This window comes from Epargyreus clarus, unplaced genomic scaffold (assembly GCF_041222505.1).
Source record: "Epargyreus clarus isolate Ecla_fem2 unplaced genomic scaffold, WU_Ecla_fem_2.2 ptg000025l, whole genome shotgun sequence".
Lineage (NCBI taxonomy): Eukaryota > Metazoa > Arthropoda > Insecta > Lepidoptera > Hesperiidae > Epargyreus > Epargyreus clarus.
In genome coordinates, this window is record NW_027332232.1 from 3564402 (window position 1) to 3578683 (window position 14282).

At 46.2% G+C, this 14282-nt stretch overlaps 1 protein-coding gene across 1 annotated transcript; it reads right to left on the reverse strand.

The window, feature by feature from the left end:
• Positions 1–720: 720 nt before the first annotated feature.
• Positions 721–3085, reverse strand: LOC140752728 (uncharacterized). Its single transcript, XM_073087061.1, has 2 exons — positions 2460–3085; positions 721–1529 (listed from the first exon to the last, which is right to left on the reverse strand). The coding sequence occupies exons 1-2, from the start codon at positions 2835–2837 to the stop codon at positions 789–791; spliced, it is 1119 nt and encodes a 372-aa protein (XP_072943162.1). The 5' UTR covers positions 2838–3085; the 3' UTR covers positions 721–788.
• Between the last annotated feature and the right edge of the window lie 11197 nt (positions 3086–14282).

Below are 14282 nucleotides of genomic sequence, written 5' to 3' on the forward strand. Positions count from 1 at the left end.
GGCTGAAAACATCTTTACAATGGAATATATCATTAAGCTACAGTTACACATGCTCTAGAATAGCATGCTAAAAAACGTGCTATAAGTATGCTTAATATGAGTATGCTTATGAACTGTTTACATTTGCTAGCAATAAGCATGCTAGTTTTAAGTATGCTACTTAATAAGCATGCTCAAAGCAAACACTCCAAACACAAATGCGATTTTAGCATGCTCAGTTCAAACATGGACGATGAAACAACCATCCGTACGGAGCTTAATAAAGTTATTCTTTTGCTATCGTTGCAATGCATCCGAAGACTTCTCTCAGGTAGAAAGAGAAAAAACCAATGTAAAAGGAATAGGAAGATTTGGGTCCGTGATTGGCTAAGTAGAAGGGAACAACTTGGAGCAAGTACTCGATTGCTAGTAGAAATGCGAGAAGAAGATATTGATGGTTACAAAAATCATTTGCGCATGTTACCGCATCAGTTTGACGAGTTACTATCTAAAGTTGAAAGCGCTATAAAGAAACAAGATACACACATGCGAAATGCTATTCCACCAAAAGTGAAACTGGAAGTGACATTGAGGTATCTAGCAACTGGAGATTCGTTATACACATTAGAAGCACTTCACAGAGTTGCAAGGTCTACTATATCTCTATTTATACCTGAAGTGTGTGATGCAATATACAATGCTCTGAAGGATTATATGCGGGTAAGTAAAGTAAACCAGTGATTATTAGTTTAGATCAAGTATTTATTGTTTAAAATCTAGATTAAAAACTTACTAAACTAAATTTAACTTTAACACATTTTCCATGCTTTGTTCAACAAATCTTCTTCAGGGACAGTAGAATCTGATTGGGATAACGCGTAAGGAAGTGTGTAAGTGACTGTATTTGTGTTTGTACTGGGAGGTATGAAAGCCATTGTCTGTGTGTTTGTAGTAGGAGGTGTGTAAGTGACTGTATTTGTGTTTGTACTGGGAGGTATGAAAGTCATTGTCTGTGTGTTTGTAGTAGGAGGTGTGTAAGTGACTGTATTTGTGTTTGTACTGGGAGGTATGAAAGTCATTGTCTGTGTGTTTGTAGTAGGAGGTGTGTAAGTGACTGTATTTGTGTTTGTACTGGGAGGTATGAAAGTCATTGTTTGTGTAAAGGGAGACAAATTTGGGTACTGGCGTCGACGTCTTGCTGCAGTCAGAATTGTTTGGATCTCATGTTGTACATCTAATGCGTCGTACAATGGTAGAGTTCGCAATTGAGCTGCAACATTTTGAGCAAAATAATGGAATTCGTCGTAATTAGGCGGTGCATTTATCGCAGAACTAATATTTTGTAAACGATCGAGAGCATATGTAATGGGTTCTTCTTGTAAGCTTCTTTTTCTACGTCGTGTTGATGAGTTATTAGATGAACGCGATTGTGATCGATCTTCTGTAGTTGGACTAGGAGAGGGTGATAACACATTCATCGATTGCGGCGTCAACGAGTTTGAATATGAAACAGCGTCACTTGGTTGTGAATCTTGCGATGGCTCGTCTCTCTGTAAAAAAAATCTATTAAGTTTATAAAATACTTATTTGTTTTTTTTTACAGATTCCTGGTTCTGAAGATTGGAAACGCATTGAACATGGATTTAGAACTAAATGGAACTTTCCAGGTTGTGTTGGAGCGTTGGATGGCAAACATATAAATATATTCGCCCCTGATGATACTTCTGACTACTATAACTACAAGGGCGCTCATAGCATCATACTTCTGGCATTAGTTGATGATGACTATTGTTTTTCATACGTAAATGTTGGGACTAATGGTAGAGCTTCTGATGGAGGTGTTTATCAAAAATCTAATTTAGCACAAGCTTTGGAAAATAATACTCTCAATTTTCCGGACCAATCAGTTATTGTGGCAGACGCTGCTTTTCCTCTAAAGTTATACCTTATGAAGCCCTATCGAACAACTCCAACGCGTAAAGAAAAGATATTTAACTACCGTTTATCGAGAGCCAGACGAATCGTTGAAAATGCGTTTGGTATTTTAGTGACACGATTTCGAGTTTTTATGGATGCCATAGATATGGCCCCCAAAAATGTCGATAGAATTACATTAGCTGCCTGCTCTTTACACAATTGGCTTCGGAAAACATCTGATATGTACATCACGCAAAGATGCGTCGACTTTGAAGATACACAACAACGTGTTGTGGTACCAGGATCATGGAGGGCACAACTACGGACTGCTTTGGAAGGCTTACCACCTACACGCTACGCTAACCACGCTTCTCGACAGGCAGGAGCGATAAGAGACACCTATGCGCAGCTCTTTGAAACTACAGAGGCGGTACCGTGGCAAGGCCATATGATTTAAATTAATACATAGAAAATGCTGTACTACTTATTCTATGATATTAAATAATTGTGTGTTACTAACAGTTACGTGCATTTTTATTTAAGTATTGTTAACCAAAACTCACCAATTCCATAGAAATAGGGTCCCTGTAATCGCCAGTGTCTCCAAGGAAAGAATGCATTTCGTGAAACCAGGACATGGATGGGTTGTACACAGTAGCGGCACCAGAACCGGATCGCTTGGAATTCTCAATTTTTTTTAATTCGCTGTGGTAAACGGACCTCAAGTTCTTGATTTTTGATTTTATAATTTTCACTGTCAAAGTAGGATCGTCCATGTTGGTTATTAAATCTTGATATGCATTATTTCTTGCAATATTATTTTTGTACTGTGGTATATGCGGATTCCATAGGCACTCGTTGTTCCGATATAAAATTACAAATTTCAAGGTTTTTTCATCGCCCCAGCGAGACATTTTTGGCGCGAAATTGTGCACGCGCATCTACTGTGAACGACTGATCGCTACTAGCATGCTCAATAAGCAAACCTGTTCACACGCGCTAAAAGCACGCCCCCTTCCACCCGCGCCGCAGGTAGCATGCCCAAAAATCGCACGGCCGTCGATTTTTGAGCATACTCGTAATTAGCATGCTCATTATTAGCAATGTTTCGACACACGTACCACTAAGTAGCAATTGCTCAAAAGTAGCATGCTTTCGTGCTACTAACTAGCATGTGTAACTGTACCTTTAAGTTGGAACTGAATACATGTATCTTATGATTTTTTTTATTAGTTTTTCTATATTGTTAAGATATGGCTCCTTTGATACTATGTCGATGTGAGTAATAACTCTCTAAAAATCGTTATAAAAATATATGTTGTCAAGGTGATCATAATAAAGTCCTGGACTGTGTCCCGCAATGGGAGTTATTTGTGATGTAATCATGTTGTATTTCCCAAACGTTCTGAAAATAAACAATAATTAAAAAATATTATAATTTTGCCGATTTTATTTCAGTTGTATGATATTTTTATGTCTTGGATTTAATGATAGAGTAACATTGTGTTTATTATTGACTTTTACTATCTTATAAGGCCTTTCCAGATAGGTGAAAAGGGTTATCCTAGTCTGTGGTGACACTTAAGGTACACCATGTCAACAGTTTCATGTTGTACTACGGGTTGATTTATCGTAATATATCTTTGATGATTATTAAATTTTATTATCAAGAGCCTTTTCTTCATTCGATATTGTAGTGCTCGAATGTATTCATTGTAAGTGCTATTACTATTTATTTCATATAGTGACCTGGGAATTATGGGTTTATGGCCAAATAACAGTTCGGACGGGGTAAAGGTGGTCGTACTGTGAAGTATTGTGTTGTATGACTTCCCGGTGGGCGTCTGCCACCGGAAGCGACTCGATAGGCGAGGCCCCACGGATCCTCGTTTCCGGTGTCAGCCACATCCCTCATAAACTGTTGTTCAGTTTCGGTCATCCGTCGTCTATATATACTGCGCGCCTCATGGAAATCCTTCCGGGCCATCTCTTCTACAGAGATTCCGGGTCTGCTGCTATTTCCGTCGTCTATTGTACTGTATCTTCCGCAGGCGGTCCAGTTCACAAGTCCACCATTCATAGCCCGTCTCCCTGTCGCGCTCTCGCCTCGGGCTTAGGCACTCGCACGCTGTCTTATCTATAACATCTGTGAAGTCCTTACGTACCTCGGAGGCAGGTTTGCTCCTGTTAAGCCGTCCCACACGTTCGTGGATGCCCGAGCGGAAGCGGTCCCAGTCCACACCGCGCATACATATAGAATGCCACTACGGCCGTGCCACTGCTCGGGGTCGGGACTGGCGCTGAGCTTCAGCGCGCGCGCATAGTCGGGCTTCGCTTCTGGCCGTTGCGTAATGCCCGCTGGTGCAACAGCTCTTTTTGAGTTGCTGTCAGGGCCGCCTCTACGAGGGCCTTCTCTGTGTCCGCCAGCCTCAGCTCCAGCACACCGATGACTCCCAGGATGTCCTGGCCGTGGCTGCTAATGGCCTGTTTATCAGCCATATTTAATTTGTTAGTGGCCGATGCTACGGACATGATGCCCCTGACGGCACTGTGCTCCATCTCCTTGAGCTGGACCTTAGTTTTTGAGGCCAAGCCGTCGTTCCCCGCTTGCTCCCCTGCTTGCTCTTGCTCCCGCTGTTGTCCGCGCGACGTCGACGGCTCAGACTTGCGGTCGACGTCTCAAAGCTCTCCCTGTGCCTCTGACGAGCCTTCTTCTGGTCAACTCCGGGATGTCCTCAGGGGAGGTCAGCGGCATTTTCCCAGTTCCCTGGGCCGAGTCCCCAACTCCACCAGGCCGATGCCTTCCGGCACGCTCACCGACTGTGGCGGAGTCCGCATTAGCGTCAGCCGCGGCGTAAACGCCTACGACTCCAGCTGCTGCAGGAACTCCCGTTCCTTTTCGATTTTGTCGAGACTTCGCCTTCTCCACTCATCCACCAGCTCAGCACTGAGCTGGCGACGCTCCATCGTCCCTTAACTGTCTATAAAGTTAAATGTGCCTATTACTAATACTACAACTACACTACTAATACTACACTATTAAAATAAGGTCCAACAAGTAAATGAGCGAAATTAAAATAATTCATAAAATTTTATTCTACAGAATAAAATAAAACAAATAAACAAGTCAAAAGAACACTAAAAACAAAATGTCTGAAACAAAACAGTCTTGTCTGTGTTGTGCGGCAACACTAGCGCACGTCAAACGTGTGGCGGCTCTCACTCACGCCGATGTATGAATACACGGCGTGTCTTATCTCCCTACAAAGCTCGTATCAAGCCGCTCATTCTGAGCTGCTCCCAGCGCCGCTCACCCGTCTTGGGATGGACGCCACTCCACAGCCTCGGACGCCGGCCGCGCGTGCCCTGTCTTCACGTTCCCGCCCCTGCCTGTCTCTGTGCCAGCTTCGGGCGAAACGGAGCAGTCTATGGAAGTTAGCCTCGGAGGCGACGAGGTCGCCGAGGTAGTAAACTGGTCCCGCCTCGCCACGAGTCAGTCCATTCAGCATTCGTTCTCTATACTCGTCATACAGGGGGCACTCCCAGAGCACATGATGCAGATCTTCATCAGCCAGCCCGCAGTAACACTCGCTCACCTCACTCAGCCTCATGTCGTACAAATTACTTCCGGAAACATCCATGCCCACTCAGGATCTGCGAGGTTTCATAGTCCGGCTCGACCTAGCTTGCGCTGAGACGGGCCGCCACGTCCGGGAAGAATCGATACGTGATCCTGCCTTTCTCCTCGCTTTCTCACCGCCGCTGCCACTGGGCAACGATATCCGCCGTGATTGCCTCTCGCTGGTCCCGAGTGTCCTGTTCGGCCGCGGACTTACGCACCTCATCCAGTCAGCCCGCGCGGCTCACGTCGAGGTCGGCCGGCAGCACGCCCGCCAGGACCGGCAGCGCCGCTGTGCTGGTAGAGCGGTACGCATTGGTGAGCAGGACTAACGCCGAGCGCTAGGTTCTTAGCAACGCACCCCAGACTGCATACTGGGTCCAGGGGCACATACGTGGCCGCCGCGTATGTCACGGTGGCCACGTACGAGGGTACGTTTTTAAGTTCGCGGAATGAGGGACAAGGAGCGAAAATAAAATGTCAAAATTATTTTTCTTTTTCTACATATTCTCCTGCAAGACGAATGCATTTTTCAGATCTTTGTATTAACTTATTTAAACCCTCATAAAAAAATGTTTTGTCCTTGTCGGAAAAATACGAGGAAATTGCGTCCTTTACTTCTTCGTCTGTAGAAAATTTCTTTCCACGAAGCTCTTTTTTCATTTTTGGAAAGATATAATAATCGCTGGGAGCCAGGTCTGGACTATAGGGTGGGTGATTTAAAATATCAAAGCCCACCTTATGCAGGGCAGCCAGTGCAATACGGCTCTTGTGTACGGGCGCATTGTCGTGCAACAGCAGGACACCTCTGGATAATTTTCCTCGTCTTTTTTCTTTGATGGCTTCTTTTAACCGCTCCAAGATTGTTGCGTAATATTCTCCGGTTATAGAGACACCTTTATCTTTGTAATCTATTAACAAAATTCCTTCTGCATCCCAAAAGACTGTCGCCATGAGTTTGCCGGCCGATTGTGACACCTTAAACTTTTTAGGAGGTGCTGTACCCTTTTTATGCCACTGCATGGAGTCTTGTTTAGACTCAGGTTAATAATGGTGAACCCAAGTTTCATCTCCAGTAACAATTCGATTCAGTACAATATCCTTATCTTCTCCACAGAGGTTCAAAAACGCACGATAACATTCAACGCGCTGTTGTTTCTGAGGCGGCGTGAGCATTCTCGGCACCCACCGCGCGCTGACCTTAGTCATGCCAAGATGGTCATGCAGAATTTTAAAAATGGTTGTATCCGATACTCCAACCATATCTGCAAGCTGTTTCTTCTTTAGCCGAGCATCTTCCAGTACTAATTTTTCGACTTCCGCTATCGTTTCCGGAATGGTCACCTCAACAGACCGTCCTGGTCGTGGGTCGTCTTCAAGTGAATCCCTGCCTTGCTTAAAAAGGTTGTTCCACTTGTAAACCATCGTTTTTCCAGGGCAAGAGTCCCCGTAAACCGATGACATCTCTTCCATTATGATTTGCACAGACTTTCCTTGCTTGGTAAGGAACTTTATAACGGCGCGATGCTCGATTTTCTCCATACTTCCAATTTTCTTCCGGATTGAGTTGTTTAATTGTCGATAGTTTTAAAACTAATGATGCAATTGTGATAAAACTTTATATTTATACTATTTATGAGTCACTTAACACGTACCGCCCTTAACGAGCCCCCTATCCCCCCTCCAACCCTGCCATTCCGCGGACTTAAAAACGCACCCTCGTATGTGCCCCTGTACATCAGCTTCAAACTTGGGTATCGAATTCCCCACGAGGACGCCAATACTCGTGACATTTTACCGAAGCAAGACGTCTCCCTTTCCCCGATCGATACCGCGTGCTTGGCGTATGATGGTGCCGTCTTCAGGAGAACGCGTTCTAAAATCTTGCCAAGGATCGGTAGCAGCGTTATTGTCCGGTAAGCCTTGGGGTCATGCAACGGTTTGTCGTTTCCCTTCGGCAGCTACAGCAGCCTTCCATCTTTCCATACCTGGGGGAAAGTCCCCTCAATCACGCACTTACGCATCAATTCAGTCACTTCCGAGCTTGCAGCCTTCCACGTTTCTTTTACGATCTTCGCGGTCAGACCGTCGATTCCCGGAGCAGTGTTAGGCAAATCCCTGACTATGTCCTGCACGGCCCGCACCGTCTGCGGGGCCACGTCGCGGCCGGAGGGCAGACACGCCGCGAGAATCCGCACTAGCTGGTGGTAGCCGTTATCCGTCTCTGGCCGGTCGTCCGGACAGAGGGCGTACACCGGACTGTGGTTGTGGATAATTAATCCACGCGTAGCGACGAAGTCCCCCATTCTGGACCTTCTGTGGCTGGCTTCCGGTCCGCGTCCGGTCGTTTGCTCGCATGCAAAACCAGATGGGAGAGTGGGCGTTGGTGTCCACTCCTGTCCTCGCAGTTGGTCCAGTAGCAGCTCCAGGGGGCCCAGGTGTACGTCGATCTCGTCCTTATATTGAAAGTACGCCGACACCAAATAAAAGTCCAGGGACGGGACGTGGCACACCATCAGGTGTTCCGTGCTGTGCTGGAAATTAACTGGCACATTTAAAATGTCATAAGCTAGGTGCATGTTCCAAAACAAAATCCTATGGAGAACATGGAAGAAACTCCATGGATATATTTTTCCTTTTCTCCTTTTTTTTATGTTTGATTTTACAGTAGGATGTAATTAGAGATGTGAGGACAATGTAGGTTAATGCATAAGGCGTCACATAACAGTATAATTAACAAAATCGGTATGTACATAAAATTAAAATAGTGTTTCGGCAATGCCCTTGAGGGTGTCGAGTATGTCGTGTCGCCACCTCTGCTCGTCCTCGAAACGTCGCTCCTCTAGAGCCAGCCGCCGCTCCTCGAACTTCTGCTTTTGTTCTTAACGGCGCTCCTCTAGAGCCAGCCGCCGCTCCTCCAACGCGACCCGCCGCTTCTCTAACTCGAGCCGCTCTCGTTCATCGGCGCCCCGACGGTTTTCGAGGTCAAGGACCCAACGCGGTGGAGGCACTATAACAAATAAAATTAAGTGCTCACACTGCTGCAAAGATTTTCCGAATGAATGATTTACAAATCATGCAACATCAACATGCATGATGATTTTGAAAAGAATTGTTTGCAAAAGTTTTTGCGGATCGTTTTTTACTGAACGATAAGCGCCCCATAAAAATATTTGTTCCGTGCGGGAATTGAACCCGCGTTGCCCAACAAAGAAGAATAATCGCTGCGCTAAGCGTGCTGACAAACGTTAGTTTTACCTTGAGTCCTTGACAGCTCAGCATGACCGTCATCTTCGTCTTCAGTAGTAGCGACATGTTTCCTTTTTTCTGAAACAAAAATATTGATGAATACTTTACTCCTTTGTTCAAGTAATTATATTGTTTTAAAAATTCCTCTCTATGGCATAATGACATTTCAATAGTTGATCATATATGTAACAAAGAGATCACGGAAGGATTTTAAGGAATCTGAGCATGAGGTCAAGGTATATAATAACATGTACTCAGATGGCATGAAGTTTGCTTATGCAGTGGCTACACTTCATAGTGCTAAACCAAGGAATTTTGGCGCTAGTGTGCCGATCCGCGACTTGTTTGTGTCCGTGTTTTCTCGTGTAAGTCCAAGGGCTTTACGCCTTCTAGACGTCACGGATCCCTGCGTCATCCGCTCTGTCGCCCTCGCAAGGAGGTAGTCGACTACGGAAACACAGGCAGACCGGACATCTAGCCGCTGGTCAGCTACTAGCAGCGCATCGTCGGGGCCGCTTATTGGCCGGACCTCGGCGACCACCCCCTCCGGAGGTCCCTCAGCTACATCTTCGTCAACCTGCTCCGTTCTATTGCTTTCTGGTGTGGGAGGTGAACCCAAAAGGAGTTTGGCGACCATTTCTTTATATATCTTCTTCCTCCTCACACCTTTAATTGCCTCGAAAGTGCGTCCCAAATTGGGCAAGGCTTTTGCTAGGTCAATGTTGATGCTGCCGGATCCCTCCCGAGAGCTCCAGCTCCTCGTCGCGCCACCTTCGCTTTACCTGCGGAGGCGCGGATTTTGCGTTAGCTATTTCGGGGTGGGCACGTCGAACTTGAACTCCCAACCCCGTCTTAGTGGCGAAGAATCGCCCACAACCGTCACATCCATAACCGGACGACGTTCCAGGCCCATCAGAGACCCCGGGCTGAACATCCGGAAGAGAACTGGCCACCTGTCCCGGCTTCTGTGGAAGACCGAGAGATCGCCTTATCTTCTTTAATCGATTCGGTGGACTTCTCGTTCTCTTTGCGGCGTGCTGCAAACCCCTAGCAGAGGTTCACCCTCTGCTTTTATTACGCCCCATCCGAAGATAGCAAATAGGCTTAGTATCTTAAACGATACCCTACGGGGCTACTCAAGGACCTCCCCTTGAGTTTCACCTAGGTCACATCCCAGATCGTAAAGACGCTGCACACCACAAGGGGATGTAGGGACAAGCCTGACTGCGTTCGCCGCAGCAGACCACTCAGGTCATATTCAGTTTGTTGGTGGCCGATGCTACGGACATGATGCCCCTGACGGCAGCGAGCACCATCTCCGTATGTTGGGCCTAAGTTTTTGAGGCCAAGCCGTCGTTCCCCGCTTGCTCCTGCTGTTGTCCGCGCGACGTCGACGGCTCAGACCTGCGGTCGACGTCCCACAGCCCACTAAGCGGCGGCGCCTCCTCTTTCCCCATGCCTCTGAAGAGCCTTCTTCGGTTCGGCTCCGGGATGTCCTCAGGGGAGGTGAGTGGTCTCTTCCCAGTTCCCTGGGCTGAGTCCCCCAACTCCACCAGGCCGATGCTTTTCGGCATGCTTACCGACTGCGGTGTCCGCATCAGCGACAGGCGTAAACGCCTGCGACTCCAGCTGCTGCAGGAACTCGAGTTCCTTCTCGATTTTGTCCTGGTGGACCTCAAATTCGTAAAAACTCGCTGACACATCGCTCGTGGGATAGCGGACATTTCCTTTCAAATGTTGTTCTTGAGCTGGGCACTTGTCTTCGGTTTATTGTCATAAACGCGGCTCTTGAGGTACCCCCGCAGAAAAAATCCAGTGCCGTGAGATCTAGGCTCCGAGGAGGCCACGGAATGTCCCCTCGTCGCGATATCAGTTTTAAAGTAAACATTTGTTTTATTACTTGCTAAGGACTCATTGGATGTATGAGATGTCGCGCTGTCTTGTTGAAACCAGGTCCTGCTGTTGTAGGCTTCAAAACTATGTAGTTGTGGGAAGAAAAAGTTACGTAACATGTCTGTATAGCGAACAGAATTTACTGTTACGGTTTGGCCTCGCTCATTTTCGAAGAAATGGGGTCCGGTGATTCCTTCAGCCGACATGGCTGCCCAAACTAGGTATAACTTTAAACGAATGCAATGGTCTTTGATGTTTTAATTTGGGATTTTCTGAGGCTCAATACCGACAATTTTGCTTATTCATATATCCACTTAAATGAAAATGAGCTTCATCCGAGAAGAGAATATTGTTCAAACTTCGAAAACGCTGTAAGATTCTTTCGGCAAAATCACGGAGAAGATGGTGGCCATTTGTTTTCAATTCCTGGACTAATTGAAGTTTATACGGTTGAAATTTAAGATCTTTCGCCAAAATACGCCTTAATGATGTTCTTGATATAGTTAGCTCAGATGATCTCTTTCGGGTTGATAACTGGGGATCGCGCCGTACGGACGTCGAGACTTCGCTTACAGTTTCTTCCGTTCTTATTGACCTTGGACGCCCCGCAGGTTTTGATTCAGTGTCGAACCCGTAAACTCAAAATTTTTTGACCCACGATCTGATATCTGATATGTCACATATGTGGACTACAACATGTACTAATCTTTTTGTTTAATTTCCCAATAACTCTTTTTTGCACAGAGAGCTCCAAATTCCTACTTCTTCTCATTGCAGCTGTGTTAGGTATGGTATGTCAGGTATTGTCTTCGAAGCAGTAATTCGACCATACCTTATTTCAAACCACTTACAACTCTTGTTTTGCTTCTTCAATAGCATATATTGCACCTACTGTAAATGTCGCCTTCATAGCCTCCACTTATTTTATCTTTAACTGTCCTCTTGTAATTTCTTAAACCTTTCTCTAAATTGTCGTATAAATTTTCTTGTAATGATATTAGTTTCTCAACGGTAGCCATCTTAACTCACTCGTAATAATCCCAACAAACAATACCACAATATGTACTCAGTTGTAGTTAACCTCGTAGAAATATGATTAGACGCCATCAAATCTCGCCGCGCACTTGGCAAAGTTACCTGTTGACGGAAGTGGCGGAGATACCGGTCGACGTTAAAGAGTTTGGAATAACAACGTAAACTGCTCGTTTGACATGATAATTAAAGAGGACGTCGCAGACGGCGTGCACTTCGCCGTGGTGACCGCATGCGCAGAAGGCGACGCATTCGTATCAGTGGACGCAGCCGGCGCGCGGTCTACACCAGGCGCGGAATTCGCACCGGGCAGCGCGGACTCCATCTCGTGTGACGGCAACTTATCACGTGAAGAGTCACCCACAGCGAGAGCAGAAGCCGAAGAACTCTGAACACGAGCACATTCACTCCTCGTTAACGGCATGATTACGAGTCCGAACCGTTTTACACGACAATTAGTTTACCAACAAAACTATTCAATCCACCAGAAAACTATTTAATCCAACAATAAAACTATTCAGTTCCAATAGTATTTCGAATTTACTAACGAAATCACCAAAAAATATGTACGATAACAGGCGTATTTACTCTACTCACAATTAGTCCTTAATTGGGGCTTTTACCATATCGTACGATCGGGTACCTTGAACGAAACTACGACGCGACACAAAATAACACAATAATATTGTGGATGCGATGTATCCGGGTTCATGTTGGGCTGCCAATTTATAGCGGGAATAGCTCCCTCGCCATAAAGGGTTTCACAAACACGCGACACTAAATAAAACGAGTCTGTAAATCGGTAACGGAAAAATAGTTATTCACAACGCGCAGATGGCGCTAGCGCGTGTGTCGCGTTGAGGTGTTTATTTTTTAAATAATGTTCCTGAATTGATAATACCTTGTTTCCCTTTTATAACACCATATATTTCAACTTTTACACCATATATTTTCACAACCACATTTTATCTTCATTAACAGCCATCAGTCATATTTTTATATTCTTAATCTACATTATTTTTCTCATGACTATTACAGCTATTCAGCCAAGTACTATTAAAAAGGAGGTTTTATTTAGAAAAATACCATTAAATAATTCAATAAATTACAAAATCATGACATTTTCTTGTAACGATTTAAAGTTATTTATTCGTTGTAAAAGTCGTACATAAAGTACAAGTCGAGGACACTCACCCACCACCTTCCCATGACCCTCTCAACCTTCCGGTTATACGGGCCGAAACAACGGGAGAACACGCCGATGTATGAATACACGGCGTGTCTTATCTCCCTACAAAGCTCGTATCGAGCCGCTCATTCTGAGCTGGTCCCAGCGCCGCTCACCCGTCTTGGGATGGACGCCACTCCACAGCCTCGGACGCCGGCCGCGCGTGCCCTGTCTTCGCGTTCCCGCCCCTGCCTGTCTCTGTGCCAGCTTCGGGCGAAACTGCGCAGTCTACGGAAGTTAGCCTCGGAGGCGACGAGGTCGCCGTAGTAAACTGGTCCCGCCTCGCCGCGAGTCAGTCCATTCAGCATTCGTTCTCTATACTCGTCATACAGGGGGCACTCCCAGAGCACATGATGCAGATCTTTATCAGCCAGCCCGCAGTAACATTCGCTCACCTCACTCAGCCTCATGTCATACAGTCTCCATCCATGCCCACTCAGGATCTGCGAGGTTTCATAGTCCGGCTCGACCCAGCTTGCGCTGAGACGGGCCGCCACGTCCGGGAAGAATCGATAAGTGATCCTGCCTTTTTCCTCGCTTTCCCACCGCCGCTGCCACTGGGCAACGACATCCGCCGTGATTGCCTCTCGCTGTTCCCGAGTGTCCTCTTCGGCCGCGGACTTGCGCACCTCATCCAGTCGGCCCGCGCGGCTCACGTCGAGGTCGGCCGGCAGCACGCCCGCCAGGACCGGCAGCGCCGCTGTGCTGGTAGAGCGGTACGCCTTGGTGAGCAGGACTAACGCCGAGCGCTGGGTACTCAGCAACGCACCCCTGACTGCATATTGGGTCACGCGCTCATGCCATATGGCCGCCGCGTATGTCACGGTGGCCACGTACGAGGGGGCGTTTTTAAGTTCGCGGAATGAGGGACAAGGAGGGAAAATAAAATGTCAAAATAATTTTTCTTTTTCTACATATTCTCCTGCAAGACGAATACATTTTAAGATCTATGTATTAACTTATTTAAACCCTCATAAAAAAATGTTTTGTCCTTGTCGGAAAAATTGCGTCCTTAACTTCTTCGTCTGTAGAAAATTTATTTCCACGAAGCTCGTTTTTCATTTTTGGAAAGAGATAATAATCGCCGGGAGCCAGGTCTGGCCTATAGGGTGGGTGATTTAAAATATCAAAGCTCACCTTATGCAGGGCGGCCAGTGCAATACGGCTCTTGTGTACGGGCGCATTGTCGTGCAACAGCAGGACTCCTCTGGTTAATTTTCCCCGCCTTTTTTCTTTGATGGCTTCTTTTAACCACTCCAGGATTGTTGCGTAATATTCTCCGGTTATAGAGACACCTTTATCTTTATAATCTTTTAACAAAATTCCTTCTGAATCTCAAAAGACTGTCGCCATGAGTTTTCAGGC